Genomic DNA, 24,970 nt, shown 5'->3' with positions numbered 1-24,970 from the left:
TTTGTCTTGATGCTTTCAATGTCTCATGCAGAGCACTTTGAGTTGCCTTGTTGCTGAAAATGTGCTATACAAATAAACCTGCCTTGCCTTGCCTAATGACTGGGTAGGGAACCATGAGGGATATGAGGCCTTGTGGACTACTGACCATAATAACACACAGCCTGGTTAACGGGAGGACCAGCTGTGGTGCCTCAGCTCAGTGTACATATGAATATGAATGGACACACCGATACAGTCACACACAACCAGGAGCAGAGCTTCATCTATGCACGGCAAGTAGTGACCTCTTCTGGAAATTGGTCACCGCTGTATGATGTCAGAGCTGTGTAGTCGGTCCTAGTGCATACTCTGTTCTATAGTATACTCTGAGTCTGATCTAGTATACCCAGAGTCTGTTCTAGTATACTCAGTCTGCTCTAGTATACTCAGTCTGTTCTATAGTATACTCAAGAGTCTGTTCTACAGTATACTTTGAGTCTGTTCTAGTATTCTCAGAGTCTGTTCTAGTATTCTCAGAGTCTGTTTTATAGTATACTCTGAGTCTGCTCTATAGTATACTCTTGAGTCTGTTCTATAGTTAGCCCTGGTCCAGGTCGGGATACTATTCGGGGCTATACCCAGGTATACCGCCCTGCCAGGAACCATTCATTGTGCCATAGACTTTTTTCGCTCGGTCTAGATTACTGCATCTACAGACAATATTATTTCTTTACTGACCAAAGTGAAGACATTTTTCGAAAGATTAAAGCCTTTTCTCCGAGGTGGCTACAGTTGTAGCCCCCCACCTTTTATATGAAAAGCAACATTTTGCACTTAAATAGCACATATCCATGGATATCCACTCAACTATAATGGTATCCACTAGCCTGGCTTCGAGAACCTAATCACATGATCTCACATGCTGTTTATAGTGGAGAGAGATCACGTGATCAGGGATGCAGGTGATATGTGCTATTTAAGTGCAAAAGGTGCTTTTTATATAAGAGGTGGGGGGCTACAACTACAACAAAAAAGTCTATGGCATAATGAATGGTCCCTGGCAGAGCGGTATAGCCCCGAATAGTACACCGACCTGGACCAGGGCTATTCTATAGTATACTCTGAGTCTGCTCTATAGTATACTAAGAGTCTGTTCAAGTATACTCCGAGTCTGCTCTATAGTATGCTCTGCCAGTTGATCATAGTATGTATTGTGTTTATTTGTAATATCATGATGGGTACCACATCCAATGAAATGCTTAGCTAAGACCAACATGGGGCTCTAACCTACGACCCTGAGATTAGGGCCGCCTGAGCTAGACGGGCCGCCCGCCCCTAGAATCTATGCTATATCTTCATTGCGCCTACGGCAGCCTGACTAAACATCAGTTCTACTGCGATCGACTGAGCGTCGCCGTCTCTGCTCTACCTGCGGTCTTGGCGGCCCAGCGGCGCCCGGCCTCGTTGAAGCCGGCCACGCCCCGGACGGTGGCGCGCAGGACGCCCCAGCGGAACATGGCCACCGGGTCCATCCCGATCAGCTGCCGCACGTAGGCCCGGTCGCTGCTCCGAAGCAGCGCCACGATGTCCGGACGCATGTGGTCCGTGTTCTTCTCCCGGAAGTCCTGAGACACACGCACGCGCACACACACGCACGCGCACACACACGCACGCGCACACGCGCACACGCACACACGAACACACACAAACACACACACACACACACACACACACACAGGGGCAAGTGTTAGGTCTTATTATTACACGAACACTGAAAGTTCCTGTCACAAAGTATGATGAGTGCCAATGACTATGATGATGTTTACTTTCGTAGAGGAAGGTTTTCATTGTAATAATCATCCTTGGGGGGAACATTCCTTTCAAGAATCCTCCTCTGATCGTATTGTGTGGTTGGCCAGTCCCTAACCCATGATAGTGTGTATATGGGTCAGTGTCCCTACCTTGATCTGGTACTTGACCTTCCCAGCGAAGTGTTGGATGACAAAGGCCGGCTCCATGACAGGCGTGGACACAAAGTACTTGTTGCCATGGTGCTGCTGCTTGAACTTGGCCAGCAGGGTCTGGTCAGTGGCATGAGGAAAACTGGACAGAGGAGGGAGAGAGGACAGAGAGGAGAGAGGACAGAGAGGAGAGAGGACAGAGAGAGGAGAGAGAGGAGAGAGGACAGAGAGAGGAGAGAGAGGAGAGAGGAAGAAGAGAGGACAGAGAGGAGAGAGGACAGAGAGAGGAGAGAGAGGAGAGAGGACAGAGAGGAGAGAGGACAGAGAGAGGAGAGAGAGGAGAGAGGAAGAAGAGAGGACAGAGAGGAGAGAGGACAGAGAGAGGACAGAGAGGAGAGAGGACAGAGAGAGGAGAGAGAGGAGAGAGGAAGAAGAGAGGACAGAGAGGAGAGAGGACAGAGAGGAGAGAGGAGAGAGAGGAGAGAGGAAGAAGAGAGGACAGAGAGGAGAGAGGACAGAGAGAGGACAGAGAGGAGAGAGGACAGAGAGAGGAGAGAGAGGAGAGAGGAAGAAGAGAGGACAGAGAGGAGAGAGGACAGAGAGAGGAGAGAGAGGAGAGAGAGGAGAGAGGACAGAGAGGAGAGAGGACAGAGAGAGGAGAGAGAGGAGAGAGGAAGAAGAGAGGACAGAGAGGAGAGAGGACAGAGAGAGGAGAGAGAGGAGAGAGGACAGAGAGGAGAGAGGACAGAGAGAGGACAGAGAGAGGAGAGAGAGGAAGAAGAGAGGACAGAGAGGAGAGAGGACAGAGAGGAGAGAGAGGAGAGAGGACAGAGAGGACAGAGGACAGAGAGGAGAGAGAGGAGAGAGGACAGAGAGGAGAGAGGACAGAGAGAGGAGAGAGAGGAGAGAGGAAGAAGAGAGGAGAGAGGAGAGAGGAAGAAGAGAGGAGAGAGAGGAGAGAGGAAGAAGAGAGGACAGAGAGAGGCAGAGAGGAGGAAGGAGAGAGGCAGAGGAGGAAGGAGAAGTAGAGAGAGGAGGAAGGAGAGAGGAAGAGAGGAGGAAGGAGGTAGAGAGGAGGAAGGAGAGAGGAGGAAGGAGAAGTCGAGTGAGGAGGAAGCAGAGCACAGAAGGTAGAGATGAGGAAGAAGAGAGGACAGAGGTAGAGAGCAGGAAGGAGAGAGGAGAGAGGTAGAGAGAGGAAAAAGGAGAGAAGGCAAGGTATCTTGAGGTTGAAGTCACTCTTGAAAACCAGAGATAACTTCCAAACTAAGGTAGGAAAAACATAAATATCCCTTTAAGGATTTGCGTGAACTATCCCTTTAAGGTGTGCTGCTGATAAGAGGACCTACTTGCTCTCCTCGTCCAGCAGGTAGAGGAGTCCAGTGGGCTTCTTGCTGATCAGGTGGATACAGCCCACATTGTCTGTGTAGTCGATATTGTGCCAGGTGATGCCCTCTGCCTGGTACTCCTCCTGGTGGTGGATTAGAGAGACAAACGGGGTCAGAACTGAGGGGGAGAGAGAGAGAGAGAGAGAGAGAGAGAGAGAGAGAGAGAGAGAGGGGGGGGGGGAGAGAGAGAGAGAGAGAGAGAGAGAGGGGGGGGGGAGAGGGAGAGAGAGAGAGAGAGAGAGGGAGAGAGAGAGAGAGAGAAAGGAGACAGGGAAGGAGAGGGAGGGGAGATGGAGAGAGAGAGCGTGATAGAGCAAGAGAGAGAGAGAGAGAGGGGAGAGAGAGAGAGAAAGAGGAGACAGGGAAGGAGAGGGAGGGGAGATGGAGAGAGAGAGAGAGGAAGGAGTGGGAGAGGTAGGGGCAGAGTGTATTTTTGTGCTTTGGTAGGGACATTTAATGCGAGCAAGCCAAATTTTTTTTTTGCACTATATATAATTTAAAAAGCATACATTTGAGTCAGATCGGATTATCCTGATGGCTGGTTCTTCAACCTCCTGAACTGATGATCATTCATTTGGCCCACTGTGCACTTGCTGCATACAAACTGATAACAACTGACAGGGTTCAAAAACCTAACTTATGTAAACATTACATGTTTGTTTATGTTATGCAATTCAGCAGGCAAAAGAGCCTCGTCGTGGCTCAAAACTTGCCGCGTTTGCAATGGAAGGCAAGTCATTGTCGTTAATATGTGATTGTCCCGTATTGAAAAATAAAAATGCACTTTCAACACTGAATCAATACGAGACCACGGCTCGTAACATTACTGCTGAGGACAATTCAGTAGTCCCTGAATATTGGTGGGGACATGAGCCCAGCGTCCGTCCTAAATTCTACACCCATGGGAGAGAGGGAGAGAGAGAGAGATAGAGAGAGAGAGAGAGAGAGAGAGAGAGCCTGATATCCTGAGCTCACCTGCTCCAGTTTAAAGATGTGCTGGTTGAAGTAGTACTGCAGCTGCTCGTTGGCATAGTTGATGCAGAACTGCTCAAAGCTGTTGGTCTCAAAGTCTTCAAAGCCAAATATGTCGAGCACACCGATGGACAAACACTGACACGGACAGAAACAGAAATTAGTCATTTGAGTGTGCGGAACACATGTGTGTGCGTGTGTGTGTGTGTGTGTGTGCGCCCCACGCATGTGTGCACGCACATGTGTGCTTACCGGGACAGATTCTTCCATGTCTTTCTTGTTGAGCAGTGCATGATTGATGCGCAGGACGATCCAGTCAAACAGGGCGCTGTACAGAGACTTGGCCATGGAGTCTCTCGCCGTGATGGCCTGAGAGAGACCGAGAGAGAGAGACATACAGTCAGAGAGAGACAGACCATGCCTGAGAAGAGAGAAAGAGAGTAAGAGAGAGAGAGGGAGGTAGAGAAAGAGACAAAGAGAAAGAAAGAGAGTGACAAAGAATGAGACAGACTGACAGATATGAGGCCTGATGACAGGTTAGAGACGGATGCTTGTACCTCACTGTGGCTGTAGGGCAAAATCAGCTTGTCATTGACTGTCACCGTTTTCCTCTTAGTCAGTGCCTCCACCAGCAGCTCCTCTTTCACCTGGGAAGACGCGCACACACACACACACGCACACGCACACGCACACACACACACACACACACACAGAGAGACAGACAGACAGACATACAGACAGGCCAATGAAACACACAACCGGACTCATAGCTCATGATGACAGCTGTGAACATGACAGTGCAGTTTTCACACAGACGGATTTAGAGAACTGAGTCCTTTAAGGAGGTGACAGAGATCCCGACTGAACTGCAACAGAGAAAACTCATCTATTGGGACGTGATGAATCCAGAGATTGAACACTGGGGCCTGATCCCTGGTCTCTGTCCCCTACTCTCCTCTCCTCAGGAGGGGACGGGTGGTTACCTTGAGCAGGTCCGAGAGGTTGGCTAGGACCTCGGGGGGCCCCACTTCCAGCCCCTCATCCCTCCCCGTCGACTTCCGCCTGTAGGTCACGTTTCCTAGGTACAAGATGGCCGACAGCACGGAGAAGATCCTGCGGGGGACAGAAAGAGGTCACTGAGCGACTCGGACACACGGGGCTCGCATTTCAGCGCCCTGGAAAACTAGCTTTTACATATCGAGCTACGCCTGCTATTCAAGTATGGGGGATACTTGGACATGTAGGGGGAGAGAGCAAAGGGAGTTGTTTTTTTTTTTTTGGGGGGGGGGGGGCATGTTGTCACTGAGGGGCACCTTTGACATGGTCAGTGACTCACTGTTTCTTGGTGGCGGCCAGGAAGCCCACCATCTCCATGGCCTGCTGCAGGCGCTCAAAGTCATGACGTAGGTCCTCCTCATCTTCTATCTTAAAGTTCTCCTGCAGAGAAAGAGAGAGAGAGAGAAGGAGGGAGAGAGAGAGAAGGAGGGAGAGAGAGTGAAGGCGGGAGGAGGAAGTGAGCGGAAGGTGAGAAGGGGAGGATGTGTGTGTGATGCCTCATCGCCGTGCGGCGCACGTACGGGCAGGAAGCAGAGAGCTGGGAGCATGTGCAGACCGTTCGCTGCATGACGACGACAACAGCATGCTAGCTTAACCACCGCTGAGTCACGTCACCATGACGGTTCGTACACACAACAATACGCAGACCAGCTATGACCAGCTATGACCAGCTATGACCAGCTATGACCACGCAGTGGAAAGAGAGCCTACAGCAGTATTACTGAAAACTAAACAATGAAGGTCAAATAGGATCGCAAGGATAGGGTATTTGACTTTTCACCTTTTCTTTCACCTTTGTGATACTCAGTAGCCTTTATGGGAGTGTACTGCACGGTAACGGGGACTATCTATCGAGAACATGCTGTACCTCAAAATAAGGCTAATATCAGACATGCGGCTCAAGGGGGGAACCACAGGGATGTGGCGTTCGTTTCAGCGGGGAGTGTTTCTGGGGGCGGGCGGTGCTGCACCTGTTTGAGGTAGAGGTAGTCTTCAGGCTGCAGCAGTCTGAACTCCTTCCGCTCCTCCTCTGACGCACCCACGAGAAGGTAGTAGAACACGTGGTAGTTCCTACACACACGCGCGCACACGCACACACACACACACGACACAGATTAGTGGTGAACATAACAGATAAAGTCACACATGGTCAGCAGCACTGCATGTTTGTTTGTTACACTTTTCACACAGGGTTAACATCGCTTGTTCTTGTGGGTTGACACTGTATGACCTTTTTGTAAAAACGGCAGGCGGTTGTGAGTGAAAGTCACTACTGAGGTATGTTCTACTGTAACTGTGACCATCTGTTCTTATCAGCTACACCTCTAGATTGTTTAATAAAGAGCCAGCCAATTGTCTACCTCGCCCCATTGGCTGTGTCTGACCCTAAGCCAATAAACTGAGAGAGGGAGCGAGAGTCTTGTCATCAGTGGCGTGGTTGGCAGGCACTGTTGTTAACCGGTACAAGGGGGTGTAATTACAAGTTCCCATGTTGACAGTTCTAGTGAGACACACTGACATCACCGTTTCGCGTACGGACAGACAGACAGACGGCCAGACAGATATGGCAATAACACAGGTGGAGTGACAGCACCGGTCGTTTGAGTGATTAATTATACACACACACACACACACACACAAACACACACGGCTGTGAGCAACGGGCGCATGACTCACACACGGGAGGCTGAGTATCCGAGACTGTGATTATCTGGCCGATATTACACAGGTACAGCTTATATGGGCTACTTGTTCATGTTTAACAACATGAGTGAAGTTGATATATATCTTGCTATTTGAACATCAAAGGCAGCCCCGTAGTCAATGGATAACCCTCTGGCAGACTCACGGGCTGAGTAACCGGACCAGAGTGGATCACGGCCAGGTCGACTCACCGCTGACACACTACGTACCGTTCACTCCCTTTCATGTGTTTAATAGCAGGACTGGATAGGCTGGAAGTATGAGCGTGGATTGGCTTACAGTAGCGTCGGTGTGACGGTTTGAAATCCGTGCAGGGGGGAGTGACGGGGTGTGTAGTGACGGGATGTGTGGACTCTTGAGGAGACGGGATGGAGGGTCTGAACTCTTGTGTCTGTCTTCTGACTATCTAAATATCACAGGCACCCGGGGGAACCCTACCCCCTGTTTGGATAAGAGGGCCCCCCCCCCAGGAGGCCAACGGGGGTGAAAGGTTGCGGCCGCCTGTTGCTCTTTACCTCTCGTTCTTCTCTCTGGAGACCAGACGGGACTTCTCCAAGAGGTACTTCTCCACCACGGCCCTGGGAGAGAGGGAGGGAGGGAGGGAGAGAGGGAGGGAGGGAGAAGGGGGTGAGACGGAGGATGGGAGAGAGCGATAGAGTGAAAGGGAGTTGGGGGAGGACAAATTAAGGGAAAGAGGGAGACACGGAGAGAGAATGAACATCAGTCAACTGACACCGAAGGTCACCTGGCCCATTCAACTCCAGCGTGCGAGCGCGCGCGCGTGTGTGTGTGTGTGTGTGCGTGCGGAGTGGTCAATGTGAAAGTGGGCTGGAAGTGGGGGTGGAGCCCAGGCAGATGGTCGGAACAATAAAGTGAGTGGAACAAAGAGGCCCGGCGTTCACACACGGGGGGCGGAGTCTATCACTGGGCCCCCGTCAACGCCGCAGTACTACACTCCCAGCCCAGCCAGCTACAGTACGACGGGCAACGGTCTAAACGTAGGCCGCTACCTAGTCGGATCTTACACACGGGGAGCCAGGCGTGGGCAGAATAGGCCCTCTCTAGCTGCTGCTGACCGGCTAAGAATAGGTCTGGTGTGTCAGAGGGATGGTTGATGTCTGTCTATTAGCCCCTCGGTCCTCCGACGGGTCTTTGATAGACACCGGTCTAATAGAAAACATGGTCGGCCAGGAATGTGGACTGATGCATTACCACGGCCGAGAGCCAGGGCTGTATGTCTGTCAACAGGTAATAGAGGAGAGGGTGGGAGAGAGACACACGCGCGCGCACACACACACACACACAGACGGACGGACACGCACATACACACACACACGCACGCATACATACATATACACACAGACGGATGGACACACACACACACACGGACACACACACACGGACACACACGGACACACACACACAGATACGGACACAGGCACACACAAAGACAAACAAAGTTAGATTAGCATGTCCTCCACTCCAGGTATGTGGCTATCACAGTGTCATTCTCTTTTTCCAAAGGCAAAATCATCAGGGTTTTTCCTGGCTCAGAATGGGTCTTTGAGGGGTGAGCGCACACAATTTTTTTGGGAAACCTACGTTTTATGCCGAGTAGCCTACCAGTTTGTACTGTATAAGCCTATATTCTTCGCTGTCGTTCTGATTGAGCTCACTTTTCACAATCGCGGGAAATCTCCCGACATGACACAAAATGGATATGAAGACAAAACGTACTGATAACCTGTCTATTAATTGTCTTGATTACTAGTGGTCCAAACCATGGACAATGCAAGAAAGAGGGATGGGCTGCACTTGAAACAAGCTATCAAACATTTTGATTAATTTTTAGCATTTTGGCACTAGTGATTTTCCTTTGGCTCTGGCTAAAATCTCTTTGGGGGGCGCCAAAAATTCCTCTATGCAGGAAAAACCCTGTCCATTCCTCAGTACAGGATTTGACTAGCTCAACAAGAGCCAGCCAGTAAGCCAGTCAGCCAACCAGCCAACCAGCCAGTCAGCCTAGAGTCAATGAAAACATCCTGTTCATCAGTCAAACAGCGGAGGAGAGGAGAGACACAGTCTTTGTTCATCTGCTCTATGGCTCTGCACCTACAGACAGACAGATAGGCAGACAGACAGGCAGGCAAAGAGGCAGACAGACAGGCCGGCAGATGGACGGACAGACAGAGAGGCATGCAGGCAAACAGGAAGGTCAACAGACAAGGCCGACAGACAGACAGGCCGATCGGCAGACTTGCTTTGTTCACTGTGGAGATCCAGAGCATCAAAGCTGTCCTCTGTGATCAGTGGCCTCTCACGGCCGCAAGCTAAACAGGATCCACACCCCCAGCCCTTATGACTGGACCGCAGGGGGTTCTCAAGTGGCTGAATCCAACCAACGCACCCTTATTAGATCACTTCACTGCAGATGACTCTCCTCAGGATAACCAATCCAATATAGATGATGAGGCTGGCTCTAACGGGGGCTCTAATGGGCAAGACTGCTGAGTGTTTGTGTTGTAGAGTGGCTCACGAAATTGCAGGGTTAAAGGCACATTACAATCCCCCTGCATTGTAGAGGTAGGTCTTTGCGGTTACAATTTAAGACAAATTTAACAGGGATTACGGTTTCACTTAAGATTTCAATTCTGCAGTGACCACTTTATTACAAGCAATGCAATGAACAGTGTTACTTTAATGTGTCCTTCATTTCTGGTTTGTTAAAAGTGCAGAAACCTCTTCCTGTGCCGGGGAGGAAGTGAGGACGCAGAGCGAACAGTGACACAGTTCCTAACCAGAGACGCTGCCTGGAGGGGAAGGTGACACTACTGCCTTAAAGGAGAGTGCTCGTTTTTGACAACCTGGACCTTATTTAAAGGACAATGCTCGTTTTTGACAACCTGGACCTTATTTACGACACATTTTAAGACGTTTGACTCACCGAGATCACTTTGGTGTAGTTCAGAGGCATGTAGAAGAAATTTAAAATCCAGCGCGAGCCAGTATATCCATGTAATGGCGGTGGTGGGGGCACCGGGAATGCAGTTTCTAAAAATCTATTTTCTGCCGCGAAACGGTTGTTTTCATCAATCTGTCTTTATGAATCGCTAGTTGTGCTTACATAGAGCGTAGGCCTGTTGTGGTTGTTCATGCACATCCATTGTATGACCAAAACGGTGGTAGAGCAATTATCAACTTTCTCGAAAATGCTAGCTTTGTCAACGTTTTGATCTGAACCATTGTATATGATCATAAGTAACCTTAAAACAGGGCTAAACATGCATTTTCCCTTTACTACTCCTTTAAAGGGGAATCCCAGCTTGAAACACACCCACGCACATAAGAAGTCTCACTGACTTACGGTAAGAGAGATGACAGTCTGTCATGAGCACACGCGCCCACACACACACACACACACACACACACACACACACACACACACGCGCACACACGCACACGCACACACACACACACACACGCACACGGTATCATTACTCACCCCCTGACCACGCCACTCTCCAGGTAGTTGACCTGGATGAACTTCCCGAAGCGGCTGGAGTTGTTGTTGTGGGCCGTCTTGGCATTCCCAAACGCCTGGGAGACACAGACAGAGAGGAGAGAGAGACAGGGAGGAGAGAAGATACAGAGAGGAGAGATCGACAGGGAGGAGACAGAGAGAGAGAGAGGAGAGAGAGACAGAGATGAGAGACAGGGAGGAGAGAGAGACAGAGAGGAGAGAGACAGAGAGGAGAGAGAGACAGGGAGGAGAGAGAGACAGGGAGGAGAGAGAGACAGAGAGGAGAGACAGGGAGGAGAGAGAAAGACAGAGAGGAGAGAGAGACATGGAGGAGAGAGAGAGACAGGAAGGAAAGAGAGAAAGACATGAAGGAGATAGAGAGACAGGGAGGAGAGAGAGAGAGACAGGGAGTAGAGAGAGAAAGACCGGAAGGAGAGATAGACAGGGAGGAGAGAGAGAGACAGGGAGCAGAGAGAGACAGACCGGAAGAAGAGATAGACAGGGAGGAGAGATAGACAAGGAGGAGAGAGAAAGACAGGGAGCAGAGAGAGACAGACCGGAAGGAGAGAGAGAGAGAGACAGGGAGCAGAGAGACAGGGAGCAGAGACAGAACAGTTGTTAACGTCACATCCATGATCACTACACCCTCATCACTTGCTCCCTTTTTGTCCCTTTTTCCCTTCTTTTTCTACGTTCTTTCTTTTCCTTTTAAAGACATAAATGGGGTCATGATGGTACTTCAAAGAAGAGAGAGAAATACAAGAACATGTGGCTATAATGTGTGTGTGAGTGTGTGTGTGTGTGCGTGTGTGTGCGTGTGTCTATTTCCTTCGCATGGACCACGAAACCACTGAGATTCAAGATCCCCTTTTATTTGAGAGAGAGGGGGAGTGGTTTCACTACTGCTTGACCTGCACCGACACTGCCATCAGCGCTCTCACTGCTGTCTTCAACATCAACAACAACAACAACAGAACAACAGCAACAAATCACTGATGACAACACGGCGACCTCGAGGTCCAGAGGTCGTCGCTGGATGAAAACAGCAGCTGAGAGAGAGCAGAGAGGAAGGGGAGGGGGAGAGAGAGGGGGGAGCTGGGACCATGTGGGGCTTCTTTCCTAAAGCCGACCCCCCCCCCCCTCCCTCAACTGCTCCCCGCACCCCAGGGGGTGACAGTGGGCTGGTGGGGTGATAGATGGGCTTTTCTGGAGGCCTGTGTGAGACCAGTGTTAGACTCAGGAGCCTGCCCTGCCCTGGAGCCCCTCAGGCTAATGCCAATCCCAGAGAGGGACACAGAGTCCTGCCATCAGGACTGAATGAACAGCCCTGTTCAATAACACACACACATGCACACACGCACGCACGCACGCACACGCAGACACACACACACACAGACACACACGCACACACGCACACACACACACACACACACACACACACACACACACACACACAGACACAAAAAACACACACACACAGCAACAAAAGGCCACTGCAGGGGAGGTTGACTCAGTGCATCTTAAATAGGAGCCACATTGTGCCCGAGCACCAGTTGCAGGGTGAATTTGATACAGTGGTGGTTGAGCAGATTAAGAGGGAGGTGTGTGTGTGTGTGTGTGTGTGTGTGGGGGGGGGGGGGGGGGTCGGTCACACAGAGGGGGGGTCCGATTTTAAGAATCCTGACAGTGAAACGTTGACCCATTTGCAGCCGTTCTAATGTGATCTCAGTTCACAAGCCGACGTACTCCAACTTAAACCAACTTCAGCCTCTGAGCCCACCTTTCCCAACAGACACACGGGACACTTCATGATAGCATAAGGCGAGCCGTGTATTGCAGCATAACTTTCCCGAAAGAAGAGTGTGAGTAGGATGAACGTGCGAGAGTGGCGGTGGTAGTTTGCTTTGAGGAGGAAGGGCTGTCTCTTCAGATGACATGTCACCACCAAAACCGTGACTGTGTCCCAACCTAGACCTGTTGAGACACAGCTTCACTCGCCCCCTCCCTCCCTCCCTCCCTCCCTATAGGGCTCACTGCTCAGACACACCGCAACACACACTCCTGCTACAGTTGTGCATGAGCATGTGTGGACGCACAGTATGCCCGTGTGATGTCTGCGATTGCATGTGGATTAGGGTTGGGTATTGGCAAGGACCTCACGATACGCTATCACGATACATGGGTCATGAATACGATGCTATCGCGATACATGTGATACGGTATTGCGATACAATGCAATAATTTGTTGAAATGTTGATAATAGTGCTGAAATGCAACTTGCTGTGTACCACCTGTGTAGTCTGATATGTACATCACATTATACTGAGAACTCGGCGGACACATCGAGTCAGAACTATTTAATACAACATGCATGAATAATGTATCGATCATTGAATTCTATCCTTCATTTTGTACTTATTCCCTGTTTCATTCTATATTGTCCTTGTTGTGCTTAAAAAAACAGACCAGGTCCAGCCTGGCTTATGTGCGTGGCTGGCTTGTTTCTGTTCAGGACTGGTAGGACGGAAGCTAGTCATGCCACTGAAATAACTGTGAATTGAAATTACATGAAATAATGTCTGATAAATTAAGATGGGTCTTGTCGCCTGGACACATCAGTTCCAATGCTTCCAATGCTAATCCAGCACAATAAGAGCGGGATAGCCAGTTAGCTCATGAGCTCAAAACAACTAGCAGTAGCTAGTTCAACTTCTGTTTCTGGACAAAGGTAAGGGATAAACCCAGATAACACCAGGCTAGTGGACCTACAGCCGGTCCCTGATGGACGAGCTGGCGGACCTCCGGCCGAATCCGCTGGCGGGTTCCTGGCCATTTGCACATCGAATGGCAAGTGGACCTCTGGCGGATTATTAGCATCAGGGACAGCGGTCCGCTAGTAATCTGAAATGCTCACGCTATTGCTCCACCACCATTCCACCGGTAGTTTATTGTCAATATCCTAGGCCCATTGGCCCTAGGCTTATGGATTTCTATTGCTAAATTAACTTACTCTGAACATTTTTTGGGTAACCCCTCCTTTCATAGTCCCCCAATTACTAAACACTTACCTGGTAAATACATGCAAAGTATAGCCTAATATATAATGGGTACTGAGACACCTATACTCAGGGCTGAAAATGAACACCTGCCACCGGCCAAATGCAGGTAAAATTTCCAATTGGCGACTAGATTTCGGAAGGCTATCTGAAAAAAAGATATACTTGGCCGGTAGATTTTTTCATCTACAGTCCCCTTGGCAGGTGACTCACCGTGAGCCAAAAAGTTGATTTTCACCCCTGCTATACTGTAGGTATAATTTTAAAACAGGAGTATTTCAAATGTTCAATTACTGCACATAAATTCAATAACTGACATAGCACCACCAGGTTACCACATTTTTACATAGCTTCTATAACATCCAGTGATAAAAAAAATATCTTCCCCATCGGGGCTTGAACCCCTGACCTTCCGCATGGACGCTTTCTCCACTACACTACCGAGGAACTTGATACTGTGCGTTGTCATAGTGTATTTATTTTGGTGTTCTGGAACCACTGCCTCTAGTGGTGGCAACATAGAAATGCAGGTCAACAATGGGATGGAGGGAAAGAGGGAAGGAGGGAGGGAAGGAGGAAGTGACAATCCGACAAATGCTATCTATGGTGCGCTGGCTTACAGCCACAAACAAAAAAAAAGTATTGAAGCGAAGGGCTGGAAAATCAATATCCTACAGTACCATGGGAAATAATCTGCAATACTCAGCTGTATCGATTTTTTTGGACATTTTTTGGATGGAGGCCGAGTGTGTTTGTGAACGTGTGTGTGTGTGTGCGCATGTATGTGTGTGTGTGTGTGTGTGTGTGTGCGCGAATGTATGTGTGTGTGTGTGTGTGTACAGAGTGATTGTTTATCTGGGTGGGCTGCCACTGACAGCGGTCCAGGTTAAAGCTGTGTCAGTTGGCATTGAACAGAAATCCATTCTAGTGCTGTCCCCCAGCGAAGGCTACCAGACCCTGGGAACAGTACCCAGGGCCTGGCCCCGCTGGTGTGGAGGGAATGCTAAAACGTGTCACAGCATCATTCAGATTCAAACGTGCCTCTGTGCTGCCTTTGTGATTGGCTGGGAGGCACATCAGGTATGGGGAAGTGGCTCAATGGGTAACCCAAGCAGAGACGGTGGAAACAGGCTGCCTCATCTGCATACTGCAATGAAAGCCATCCCCATGGTGGAGAGAAAGACTATAGACACAGGGAAGGAATGAGAAAGAGGAGGGGCAGAGAGAGAGAGAGAGAGACCGAGAGAGAGAGCGAGAGAGAAAGAACGAGAGAGAGAACAAGAGAGAGAACAAGAGAGAGAGAGAACGAGAACGATAGAGAAAGAGAATGAGAGAAAGACAGAGAGAAAGAGAACAAGATACTGGAAGAGAGAGAGAGAGAAGCAGGAGTGAGAGAAAAGTTAAAGGGGGTGGAAAGAGAAAATGAATAAGTGAGAGATGTTTTTAAGATGTAGTGTATTTTTTAGTTACCATGGTGAGTGTGTGTGTGTGTGTGTGTGTGTTTCATGACGTATTTGCCTGTCTTGACTGGTTCCTATCTCTGGGACTTCTCCGGAGTTCCCTGGCCGCCTGCCTCACTGTATATTTCCACTTAGACAAAGCAGTCTCAGATCCCCGTCCACTCCCCCAGCGGAGCCACAAAGAGGATCCGTGGGGCCAGCGTTTCTCCTTACAAATCACCCGCTAAACAACACGGCCCTGGACCTGAGCGTTACCAGACCAAGCCCCCCTGCTTTGTCCGGGACGGGACGATACCGGTTGGTGTAAACAGGCGTGTTGTTGCTGTAAACGGCTGCCACCATCGTTGCTGTGCACTGACACCGACACCAAGGAGACATCTCTCCCGCAAACTCACAAAGGATTCTTGAGCCGCTCGAACGAGAATTCCCGCATTCATGGTCGGGACGCAAAGCCAAACAACAGTCCAGCCCTTTCTGCTTAACCTATAACTGGAGGGGCTATGTGAGAGCAGAGCTCTGACTGAGACTACATAAAACCACTGGTAGTTACAAGGCCACAACAGAGATGATACCCAGTTACGACCTCAATGCTGTTGGTGTCTTAATAGCGCCTAGTGCTGCAGGGGATTCACATGACGATGATGATGATAGTGGTTAAGAATAACAGCCGCCTTCTGTGGACAACTTCTCCTTTATTCTAGGACTTTCATGCTACCTCAATAGCCGACCAGACAAAAGACTATTCTTTCCCAAATGAACCAGGGGGATGTTTCAGTTATAAACGGTTCATTATCTAAGGCCCCTACCCAATAACAGTTAGTCGGTAGTCAGTGAAGATTTGTTTATTTACTGGCCTCACCACTGCATAGAGGTATTATGCTGTGTGTCAGTGAGTGCTTTAGGCACTCAGGATGAGGAAGAGGGCTCGCTGTTGTTGTACTGCGCCGTTGATGTCAGATGATATGGTCTTCCCTGGGGGGGCATTGTTTAGTGAGATGGATCCCTTTTAAGGAGACAAGAAGCCGCACAACTGATTGAAGAACAACAACAACACAATTCCAACAGACACTTGTAATCATGTGACAGTTGAGCTGTACATAATTGTCTCGAGTGGAAAATAAACAAAAAACGGTTAGATGTCAGCACAGAGGAAATAAGCACAGAGGGGGAAAAAAATGATCTGATTGGAGCAAAAATCCAGTTTAATTGCTCCAATATGCCTCTGGTTGGCTTACGCAGGCCTGCATGTTACTGTAGCTTGCTGTGTGCAGACAGAGAGGAGGCAAGGCTAGCTGCAGAACTCTGGTTGCGGCCTCCGTACTGTACCGGGCCTCACCAGGTCCGTCGCAGGCAGCCACACCCAGGCTCAGCACACCACATCAATACACAGCAGGCTGTGGTCACGGCCATGAATAGACGCACCCAGCTAGCTTGCTTGCTACCGTCTGCCTGCTTGCTCACGTGTTAAGTTAGCTATGAGAATAAATGTCCAGGTTACAGTAAACTGAAAATTACACACAAGTATCTATAACAAGCTCTATAACCATAAAGATTATGCTCAACTCTCTTGTCCCTTTGAAACCTCAGTGGTCGAATCCAAGCCAAGATCACTGAGAAACAACTTATCAGTTTATGAGCTAAAGAGCGCTAAAGACCAAGAACTGTGTCCATTGTTGTATCGTCCGCCAACAGGATTCCCACCCTGGCCATGCCACTCGGCATACAGACTGGCCAAATATAGTCAAGAAGGAGAGTGGTACCCCAGAATGGCAAATAAACAATAGCCATGCAAAATAGCCAGTTACTCCACTAGCTTCCTGAGCAAGAATACAGTACGCTGTCTGTGGACACCCTCCTCTGAGAAGATTGGCCAATGGCAAGAGGCACTCCTGCGGCTAGCACTTCCTGCAGTATACAAGTGCTGCTTCCTGAAGGAGAGTTCCGGATGATAGGAAGTTCCTGTCTGTGAGCTGAGAAACGGTAGTGTGGCCTTGTGGGTAATTGGTTCTCGACTCTGCTATCAAACAGTCAGTCAATCTTTCAGTGAAGTGCATCACACATTATGGATTATTACACCGAGTTACTCAAGCTGAAGTCAGAAACATCAACAGTTCATTTGAATTGAGCACAATTCATAGTCAGAGCAAGTGAAGTCTATAAATGGATGATGATCGTGGCAAATTGGGCCAAGCACTAGCTGGGGACCCAGAGAGGGGAAGAGCAGAGGGTGGTGTGTGGTACAGTAGCTAAGATAGCTTCCTGAGCCAGAAACATTAACCACACAATGCTATTTGATACATAATTATGTCATGCAGTGTGCCGGGGACGCAGTGTCGCACCCTGTACAGCAGAGGAGCCGGGAGCTGTCAACACAGACAAGCAAGCCTAACACTACCCAACACTAGACTAGACCTCGCCAGATTAACAGAGTTGACCTTAAGTGTCTCTGTCTGACTCTGTTCCTAACTGAAACCCTCTTCTGCTAGGTTAAAAAGAGCTCATAGAGACCATGTTGTATTTTGTGGTAAGGTAGGTAGGGTAGAGTTGCAAGAGAAATGATAATTCTGAGTAGGTGGTCGTGATGACGGCGTATCTCATGCTGGGAAGCTGTGGGAACTTCAAAGCACGGCAGCAGTACAGCGACATCTAACTGGCGGAGGTTGAGATGGGTGAGCTGATATCAGATTGTGGTTGTCTTCTTTCTGTAAAGTCAAACCATGTTGCTGCTTGCATGACGTCAAACGTCACACATCTGATCACGCAACACCCTGGTTTACAAACACGGTGCTTGGATCATTAATCAGAAACGACTGCTGACTGTTGACACAATTCTGCCGCTCTGGGCACATCGGGCTCCCACTGTAAGGCGAGAAGGGGCCAGCGTTTAGAAAAGCCTTGACAGGAGAAATACAGAGGAATAACCAGTGGGACCAGTTCTGTGGAGAGACCTGGATTTAGAGCAAGCCTTCCGAATGAACTCTTTTGTAGACGACAATCTGGTTATACAGGGACATGTTTAACTAATGCAAGAGTGGGGAAACTAGCAATCTCTGATTAGATCTACTGTGGAGTTGTTAGGGGCTTTTTCTGGTGTTATCTATAGAATAGACTGACGGCAGTAACAGTAGCCATGCTGTTGTAGGGTCGATCCATATGCCTGCCGGCAGACAGAAAGCTACAGAGAATTTTCTGTCAGCAACACGTTACAAAGACAATCATCTCAAAATGTGAGCTCTTGCAGGAAACTGAAAAACTTTTATGTTCACAGGGGAGGCTGTAGCTCAGGAGGTAGAGCGGGTCGTCCAATGATCGTAGGTTCGGCGGTTCGAATCCCGGCTCCTCCTGACGGCATGTCGAAGTGTCCTTGGGCAAGACACTGAACCCCAAATTGCTCCCAATGAGCAGGCTAGCACTATACTGCATAGCACTATACTGTATACCTGTAAGTGCAGTCCATTTACCTTTACCATTACACTTTAACCATTCAGACCTAAACAGCTTCCAATGAGAAAGGATGCGATTTCACAGCCATTTTTTCCCCCCAAAGGACCTTTATATAGGTTGTTGGAATTGGAGCCCTGGACTAGCTGCAAGACGAGGAACACAAGATGCATTATGGGGAAACTAGCAATTATGGTGCATCGACCTTCTGAGGAACTAGGCGTTTGACTTCCTCTGTAAAATGCCATCTCATATTAGCCACCTTGTGAGGTCTCTGTAGAAACACTGGGCCTGGCCTTTTCCAGAGAACCTTCCAGAACCTTCTGAGAGGGGCTTCCAGGGCCCAGTGAGGCCTTTACAGTACGGAGCCAGGATGGAGCCTGGCTAGGCTAGCTAAGCCCCTGTGGGAATTGCCTCTCTGGTCGCAGTCTCGGTCTGCTTGTTAGACCACAGGTCTGGGGGAAGAAGTGCATTCTGGGATAGGGAGACTGCGGTGAAGGCTGCCAAGGGGACAAGGACTCTGCTGACTGGGGGAAAAAATCCCTCTACTTCTGCAGAGCCAAAAGACTTGACAGACAGGCATCATGGGACCCTCTATGAATCTGGCTGCAGAGGCTGTTCTCTTTGGTGCAGGATGAGGGGGTCTCATAAAACTCACTCTCAATGGAAACTGTAGTCAGAGTTTTTTTTGTTTTTTTTTTAAGAAGAAAAAAAAAGGTCTGTAGTCCTACTTTGAGTGAACTATCCCTTTAAGAATCCAACTGGTCCCAGAAACTAATACAGACAAGTATGTTTCAGTGCTACATTTTACTTCCAATAAATGACATTCCTCGTGGCTTTCCTGGCTGATTACCTATTTTTAGCCACATTACAGAGGAATAGAACAGAAGTTTGCAAGAGGGCTTTGCTGCCAGATTACAGTTGGGGCTCATTAGTTCCCAACACCAAAGCCTAGCATCGACGTCCTAGGATTTCTGCTGCTCATACATGTATTAACGTTTGTTGAACTGTTCATGCATGTGAGTGAGATTCTGTGTGTGTGTGTGTGCCTGAGAGTGTGTGTGAGTGAGTGAGTTTGTGTGTGTATGATAGAGAGAAAGAGAAAGAGAGAGATGTGTGTGTGTGTGAGTGTGCGTGTGTGTGTGTGTGTGTGTGTGTGTGTGTGTGTGTGAAGACAGAGTGTATGTGTGAGTTGAGTGTATGCGTGTGTGTGTCATGGAGCAGCGGACACAAATACGTCTCAACAACAAAATGAAGAACAAACTAGAAATGGTTTGAGAGCACAGACCTCCGCCCCTGAATGCATTTCGTGGCTCTGTGCATCCCAAAATGGAATGGGTTCTAAATTGGCCCATGCTACACCCCTCCACAAAGCGGTCAGATTTTTTTTTTGGCATAATCCTAATCCAAAATATGAATGAAGGTGAATGGTCGGCTGTGTTTGGACGGCCCGTGGACCCTCCCCGTGCTTTGGATCCGCTCCAAAATTGAATAGATTCTAAGTTGGACCTTACTATACCCTTCCACCCTTTCGTGAAAATCGGTCTGGTAGTTATTGCGTAATTCTGCTCACAAACATACAAACAAATGAACAAACAAACACAAGCCCCTGAAAACATCCAGCGTACATCTACTGAAAACAACTAACATCTAAAATCATGAGAGGCACAACCTTGAGGTGTCTGACTATGAGAAAGACCACAGATGTGTGTATTTGTGTGTGTGTGTTCATAGCCAATGTTTGTTCTTGTCTCTTTGTCCAGAGAGGTCTGTGGCTGAGGACTGGGAGTCCACCAGACCCGACTCGACACCAGAACCTCACATTGTTCTGCTGAGAGACTGAGAAGTAGTTTGTGGTGCACTTAATTTGGCTCATCCAGAAGCATGGGTGGGTGGAGTTTGCAACTTAAGAGTTCTAGAAATAGAAAAGGTGTTACTACATCTCTGTAGCCTCTAGCCTCATTTCCCCCTCAAACGTGGAAAGCAAACAACTTATCTTTGCTATAGTCTCAATTGATTGGAGAGCGTGAGCTGTGACCTGCACCACAAGAGCTTTGTAACCTAAAGCCTGCATTTTCCAACTTCCCACCCTCTCTTTCATTTCTTCTTTCTGGGTAAAACATAGAAACACCCTCCCGGTCCCATGAAAGACAGCCAAGAAACAGCCAAGAATGAGCTAATCAACCCCCAGCCTCAGAGACCCTCAGTGGGCAGAGATGAGCTTACCGAGACCCCATGCGCTGGTGTAATGCAGTCAGACAGACACACTATATCTAATATGCAGCGGTGGGGTCATGAAAACATTACTCAACTCACAAAAAAAGGAACCTAGTCCAATGTGATACTGTGTCCTTTTAGCATACGACACCCTTCTTTCTCCCCCTCTCTCTCTCCTACACACAACTCTCCCTCTCTTATCACTCTCCTATCTCTCACTCACTCTAAAAAAAACCCTCACTCTCTCTCACACAATTCAAAAAACCCCTTGCTCAAAAAAATTCCCTCCCAGGCCTTCCTTCATGGCAACCACGCAAGCACACGCACGCACACACACACACTCACCTCCAGCACAGGCCCCGCCCCCAGGATGGTCCTCTCCACCCCGCTGGCGTAGCCCTTCTGACTGAGGGCGGTCAGGCAGTGGATCAGGAAGTTGGTGCTCTGGGTCTTCCCCGAGCCGCTCTCCCCCGAGATCACGATGCACTGGTTCACCCTTTTCCGCAGCATGGCGTAGTACGCCACGTCGGCGATGGCGAAGATGTGCGGCGCCAGCTTCCCCAGCTGGTGGTTCTCGTACATCTTGACATACTTGGGGTTGTAGATGGGGAGGAACGTGAACGGGTTGATGGCGATGAGGATGCTGCCGGCATAGGTGTAGATCTTCTTCTTGTGGAAGCGGTCGCGCAGGTTGTCCAGGATGCTGTCCTCGTCGAGGACGGGGAGGTTGCACAGGTCGTCGAAGTCCTCCTGGCGGGGGGGCAGGAAGCCGCGCGCCGCCAGCCTCCGCGTCTGGCGCTCGCTGCAGAGCGCCGGCAGGTGGACGTAGCGGATGGAGCCGTCGTGGTTCCTCTCCTGGAGCAGGAAGTAGAAGCCCTCGCTCTGGGGGTGCTGCTCCTGGGCCTTGCGGGGCCACAGCAGGATCCTCTGAACGGGCAGGTCCCCGGCCTCCAGCACCCACTCCTCCCCGCCGCACTCCTTCACCTCGGCCAGCACGTAGAGCCGCTGGGGGTCCAGGCCCAGGGCCGCCGCCGCCTCCCGGATGACCGAGGCGGAGGTGGCATCCTTGGGCACCTGGAGGCTGCAGCAGGCCGCCGCCTGGGCGGAGAGCCGCGGGTAGACCTGGAGAAGGTAGGAGCGTCCGTCCTGGCTAGCTGCCCCGCTGGCTGCCGCGCCATCTCTGACACTCATTCTGAGCCAGGGGGAGTGGCCTCAGCATGCCGCTCTGCCGCGCTCTGCTCTCTCACCACGCAGCACCTGAGGACGACACGGGGACCGTAAGTTCAGCTGACGTTTACAGTCCTGCCAACACAGACTCTTGATAACGTGCAAATGAGATGGAAACCAATAAGTAAATGGTAAATGGACTGCACTTATATAGCGCTTTTCCACCTTAGCGGCACTCAAAGCGCTTTACAATGGCCTCTCATTCACCCATTCACACACACATACCAATGGCAGAAGCTGACATGCAAGGTGCTAACCTGCTCATTGGGAGAAATTTGGGTTTAGGTGTCTTGCTCAAGGACACTTCGACATGTGGACAGTCGGAGCTGGGATTCGAACCACTGACCCTTCGATCACTGAACGACCCACTCTACAAACTGAGCTACAGCCGCCCTATTCCTTCCACGAAGTCATCATGAGTAGGTTTGCAGTAAAAACATGCTACAGTAGGTGTGAAGTCTGCCAACCCAAGTATGATATCAAAACCCAAGTATGATATTAAAAAGCCAGCTATACGGTTTCAGTGTGATTTACTCAAAGTGTGTCTGCATCATTTGTAGGAAGCCAGACACGGGGCTGTGGTTACGGCGCAGAGCAAAGCTCGTCTCTGTACGTCACAGGCCTGACTGCTCTGTGATTAAGCAAGACAAAGCTGCAGACATGGTGGTGTAAACATCATCGCCATGGGGATGACATCCCCATGTTGACATGCGGTGACGCCATGTTAGTATCAAATGAGGAGGATAAATAATTACTCCCCCATGTTTAGGCTTACAGGCTCCAACCACAGAGCATACAGAATGGGTTTTAACAAGCCAAATATCAGCGTTCCTATTTTTGACTTTTTGCACTAGCCTATTTTGGGGAGGTGTTTTTGACGGGAGGAATGCATTACTTGTGTTGCTATGGCGATATACTGTATGTACCGGTATTCCCAGTTCCTCAGGTTGACATGCAAATTAAAAAAAAAAAAATGCAGAACCTCAAGCTACTCATCACGCTCCATGTGAGCTGTCTAGATAGTAACGATAATACTGTTTTTTTAATGATGTCATCTTGGCCAGGTCCTTTGTGCACTGACTGCTTTGTTTTTTCCTTCCTGTCTTTAAACACATTTCATGACAAGGCTCTTTTGTGAAGGAGCCAAAGGTTTCACAAGATCATCCTGTTTAAATAAAGGAAAAATACATTGAGGTTGCCTATGTCGGCATGCCACTAATGTAGAAAGATAATGAGCTGATGATGACGATGACTCATGTTCAATGACACACACTAGTGGCATGACAGTCTAAGGCCTGGATTACACTATTGCGTTTTTTCAGGACTACGGGAAATAGGGCTGGGTATCGATTTGAATTTCAAGAATCGATTCGATTCCGATTCACAAGGTTCAGAATCGATTATCATGATTCAATTCGATTCGATTCAGTATCGATTCGGTTAGTGTTACTAAAACCTTTTTTTTTTAGCTGTAACCTTAATTACATGACTTCCAAGTTATGCAACACATCAATACTAGGGCTGGGTATCGATACTGATTTCCAAAAATGAATGAATGAATGAATTATTGAATGAATTAATGAACTATTCATTCCTTCATTTATTAATTCATTCATTAAATAAAAGATAAATTTTGGGATTCATGAATCGATTCTGAATCATTTGATTCAGAATCGATTAATATATTTTTTTTTTAACCCAGCCCTAACGGGAAAACAATCTATTCTTTAATGTTTTTAAAGTTTTACCAAGAGAACAAAATTAGTCCATCCATTTGTCCAACTTTCTCCTGAGCACAACGTGTGCGCTCAGTGGTCCATAGGGCTATATATAGCCGCATTACTCACATTCACCACGGATCTTCCAAATGTAGAGTTCCTCTTTTCATTTTTTCCAGTAATCCTCCAAAACTCCTATTTTGACTTTTGATCATTGACTCACACAAACAAACTAATTCATAGGCTGTTGTTCATTGATTACAGATTTGATTTCAGAATATTATTCCGGATTAAACTGTACAATATATTTGAGGGATTCTTTTGCAAAAACAGACATCTGTTTGTAGGCCTATTACTGTAGCTATCCTAAATCATGTTTGCCCATATCTGCAGTGAGGAGAGCGGAAATGGTTTAAAATAGTAGGCCTAGATTAATCTCTTCATGGTGATGTTAGCAACAGATTGACATCATGCGGGACATACGATTCACACAACCTTAGATTTATTCACAAGCAGAAATTTCTGCGTCAGGATTGCTGACAATATAATCCCATTCTTATGTCTCGTGGATGCATGGGAAGGACTTAAAACTGAACTGATAATAAGGACTATACTGTGTATTGGAACATTCGGACTGAATTCGATTATTAAATAGAGAATATTATTCAAAAAGAAAAGGGCAGAGGAGTGCTCAGAAGTTCAGACAGGTGTGATGAAGGTGCCCCCGGATCTGCCACTAGAACGCAGCTTCAGATGTAGCTTGGGCCGTGTTACAAGGCCTCCGGGTTTGAGGGACGTTTTCGCTGGGGGATTGTAATTGTGAGGCGCAAACAGGTTTTTTTGGGCGTAAACACAGTGTAATCCAGGACGAAGAACAGCTATGAATGAAAATCTTACTTGGTTTAGTTTAGATTTCAAGAACACGCTGAGTGGTCGGTCAAGCTGGGTTCAAATAGAGACAATAGGTTTATTCTGATGTTACGTTTTGCAAAGCGGACTCTGAACAGAGATGTGGTTCCTGCGAACAGAGTGGTGAATGGGACTCGGGAGTGATATCTTATAACGTGAGAAAGGAAGTGACATGCAGTTTCAGGATGAAGAGGACAGGGAAGTGATGTCACACAGAAACAAATTGTAGTTTTAACAGACTGATTCTAGGCGAACAAACTACAAAGTTAGAAGAACAGTCAGGTAGGAAAACAGAAAACAAAATGATGTAGGTGACATTGGTGAGACTGAAATTTCATTAACACAGCCGAGCCACTAAAACT

At 48.6% G+C, this 24,970-nt stretch overlaps 1 protein-coding gene across 2 annotated transcripts in view; it reads right to left on the bottom strand.

Annotated features, from left to right (window-relative positions):
* The window catches only part of LOC311314017 (myosin IXB), a 67,711-nt gene that overhangs the window by 24,784 nt on the left and 17,957 nt on the right, over positions 1–24,970 (bottom strand). For both annotated transcript variants that reach the window (XM_084444293.1, XM_084444294.1), the window contains exons 2-13: positions 21,100–22,011; positions 10,563–10,657; positions 7,576–7,638; positions 6,328–6,427; positions 5,637–5,737; positions 5,284–5,413; positions 4,858–4,947; positions 4,553–4,669; positions 4,304–4,438; positions 3,290–3,411; positions 1,941–2,082; positions 1,409–1,604 (exon numbers count right to left, since the gene is read on the bottom strand). In XM_084444293.1, coding sequence (XP_084300419.1) covers positions 1,409–1,604; positions 1,941–2,082; positions 3,290–3,411; positions 4,304–4,438; positions 4,553–4,669; positions 4,858–4,947; positions 5,284–5,413; positions 5,637–5,737; positions 6,328–6,427; positions 7,576–7,638; positions 10,563–10,657; positions 21,100–21,945 — 2,137 coding nt within the window. In that variant the 5' untranslated portion in view covers positions 21,946–22,011. The remainder of the gene's footprint in view (positions 1–1,408; positions 1,605–1,940; positions 2,083–3,289; positions 3,412–4,303; positions 4,439–4,552; positions 4,670–4,857; positions 4,948–5,283; positions 5,414–5,636; positions 5,738–6,327; positions 6,428–7,575; positions 7,639–10,562; positions 10,658–21,099; positions 22,012–24,970) is intronic.

Source organism: Borostomias antarcticus (genome assembly GCF_949987555.1).
Source record: "Borostomias antarcticus genome assembly, chromosome: 10".
NCBI lineage: Eukaryota > Metazoa > Chordata > Actinopteri > Stomiiformes > Stomiidae > Borostomias > Borostomias antarcticus.
This window is presented reverse-complemented; position numbering and strand designations above follow the sequence as displayed.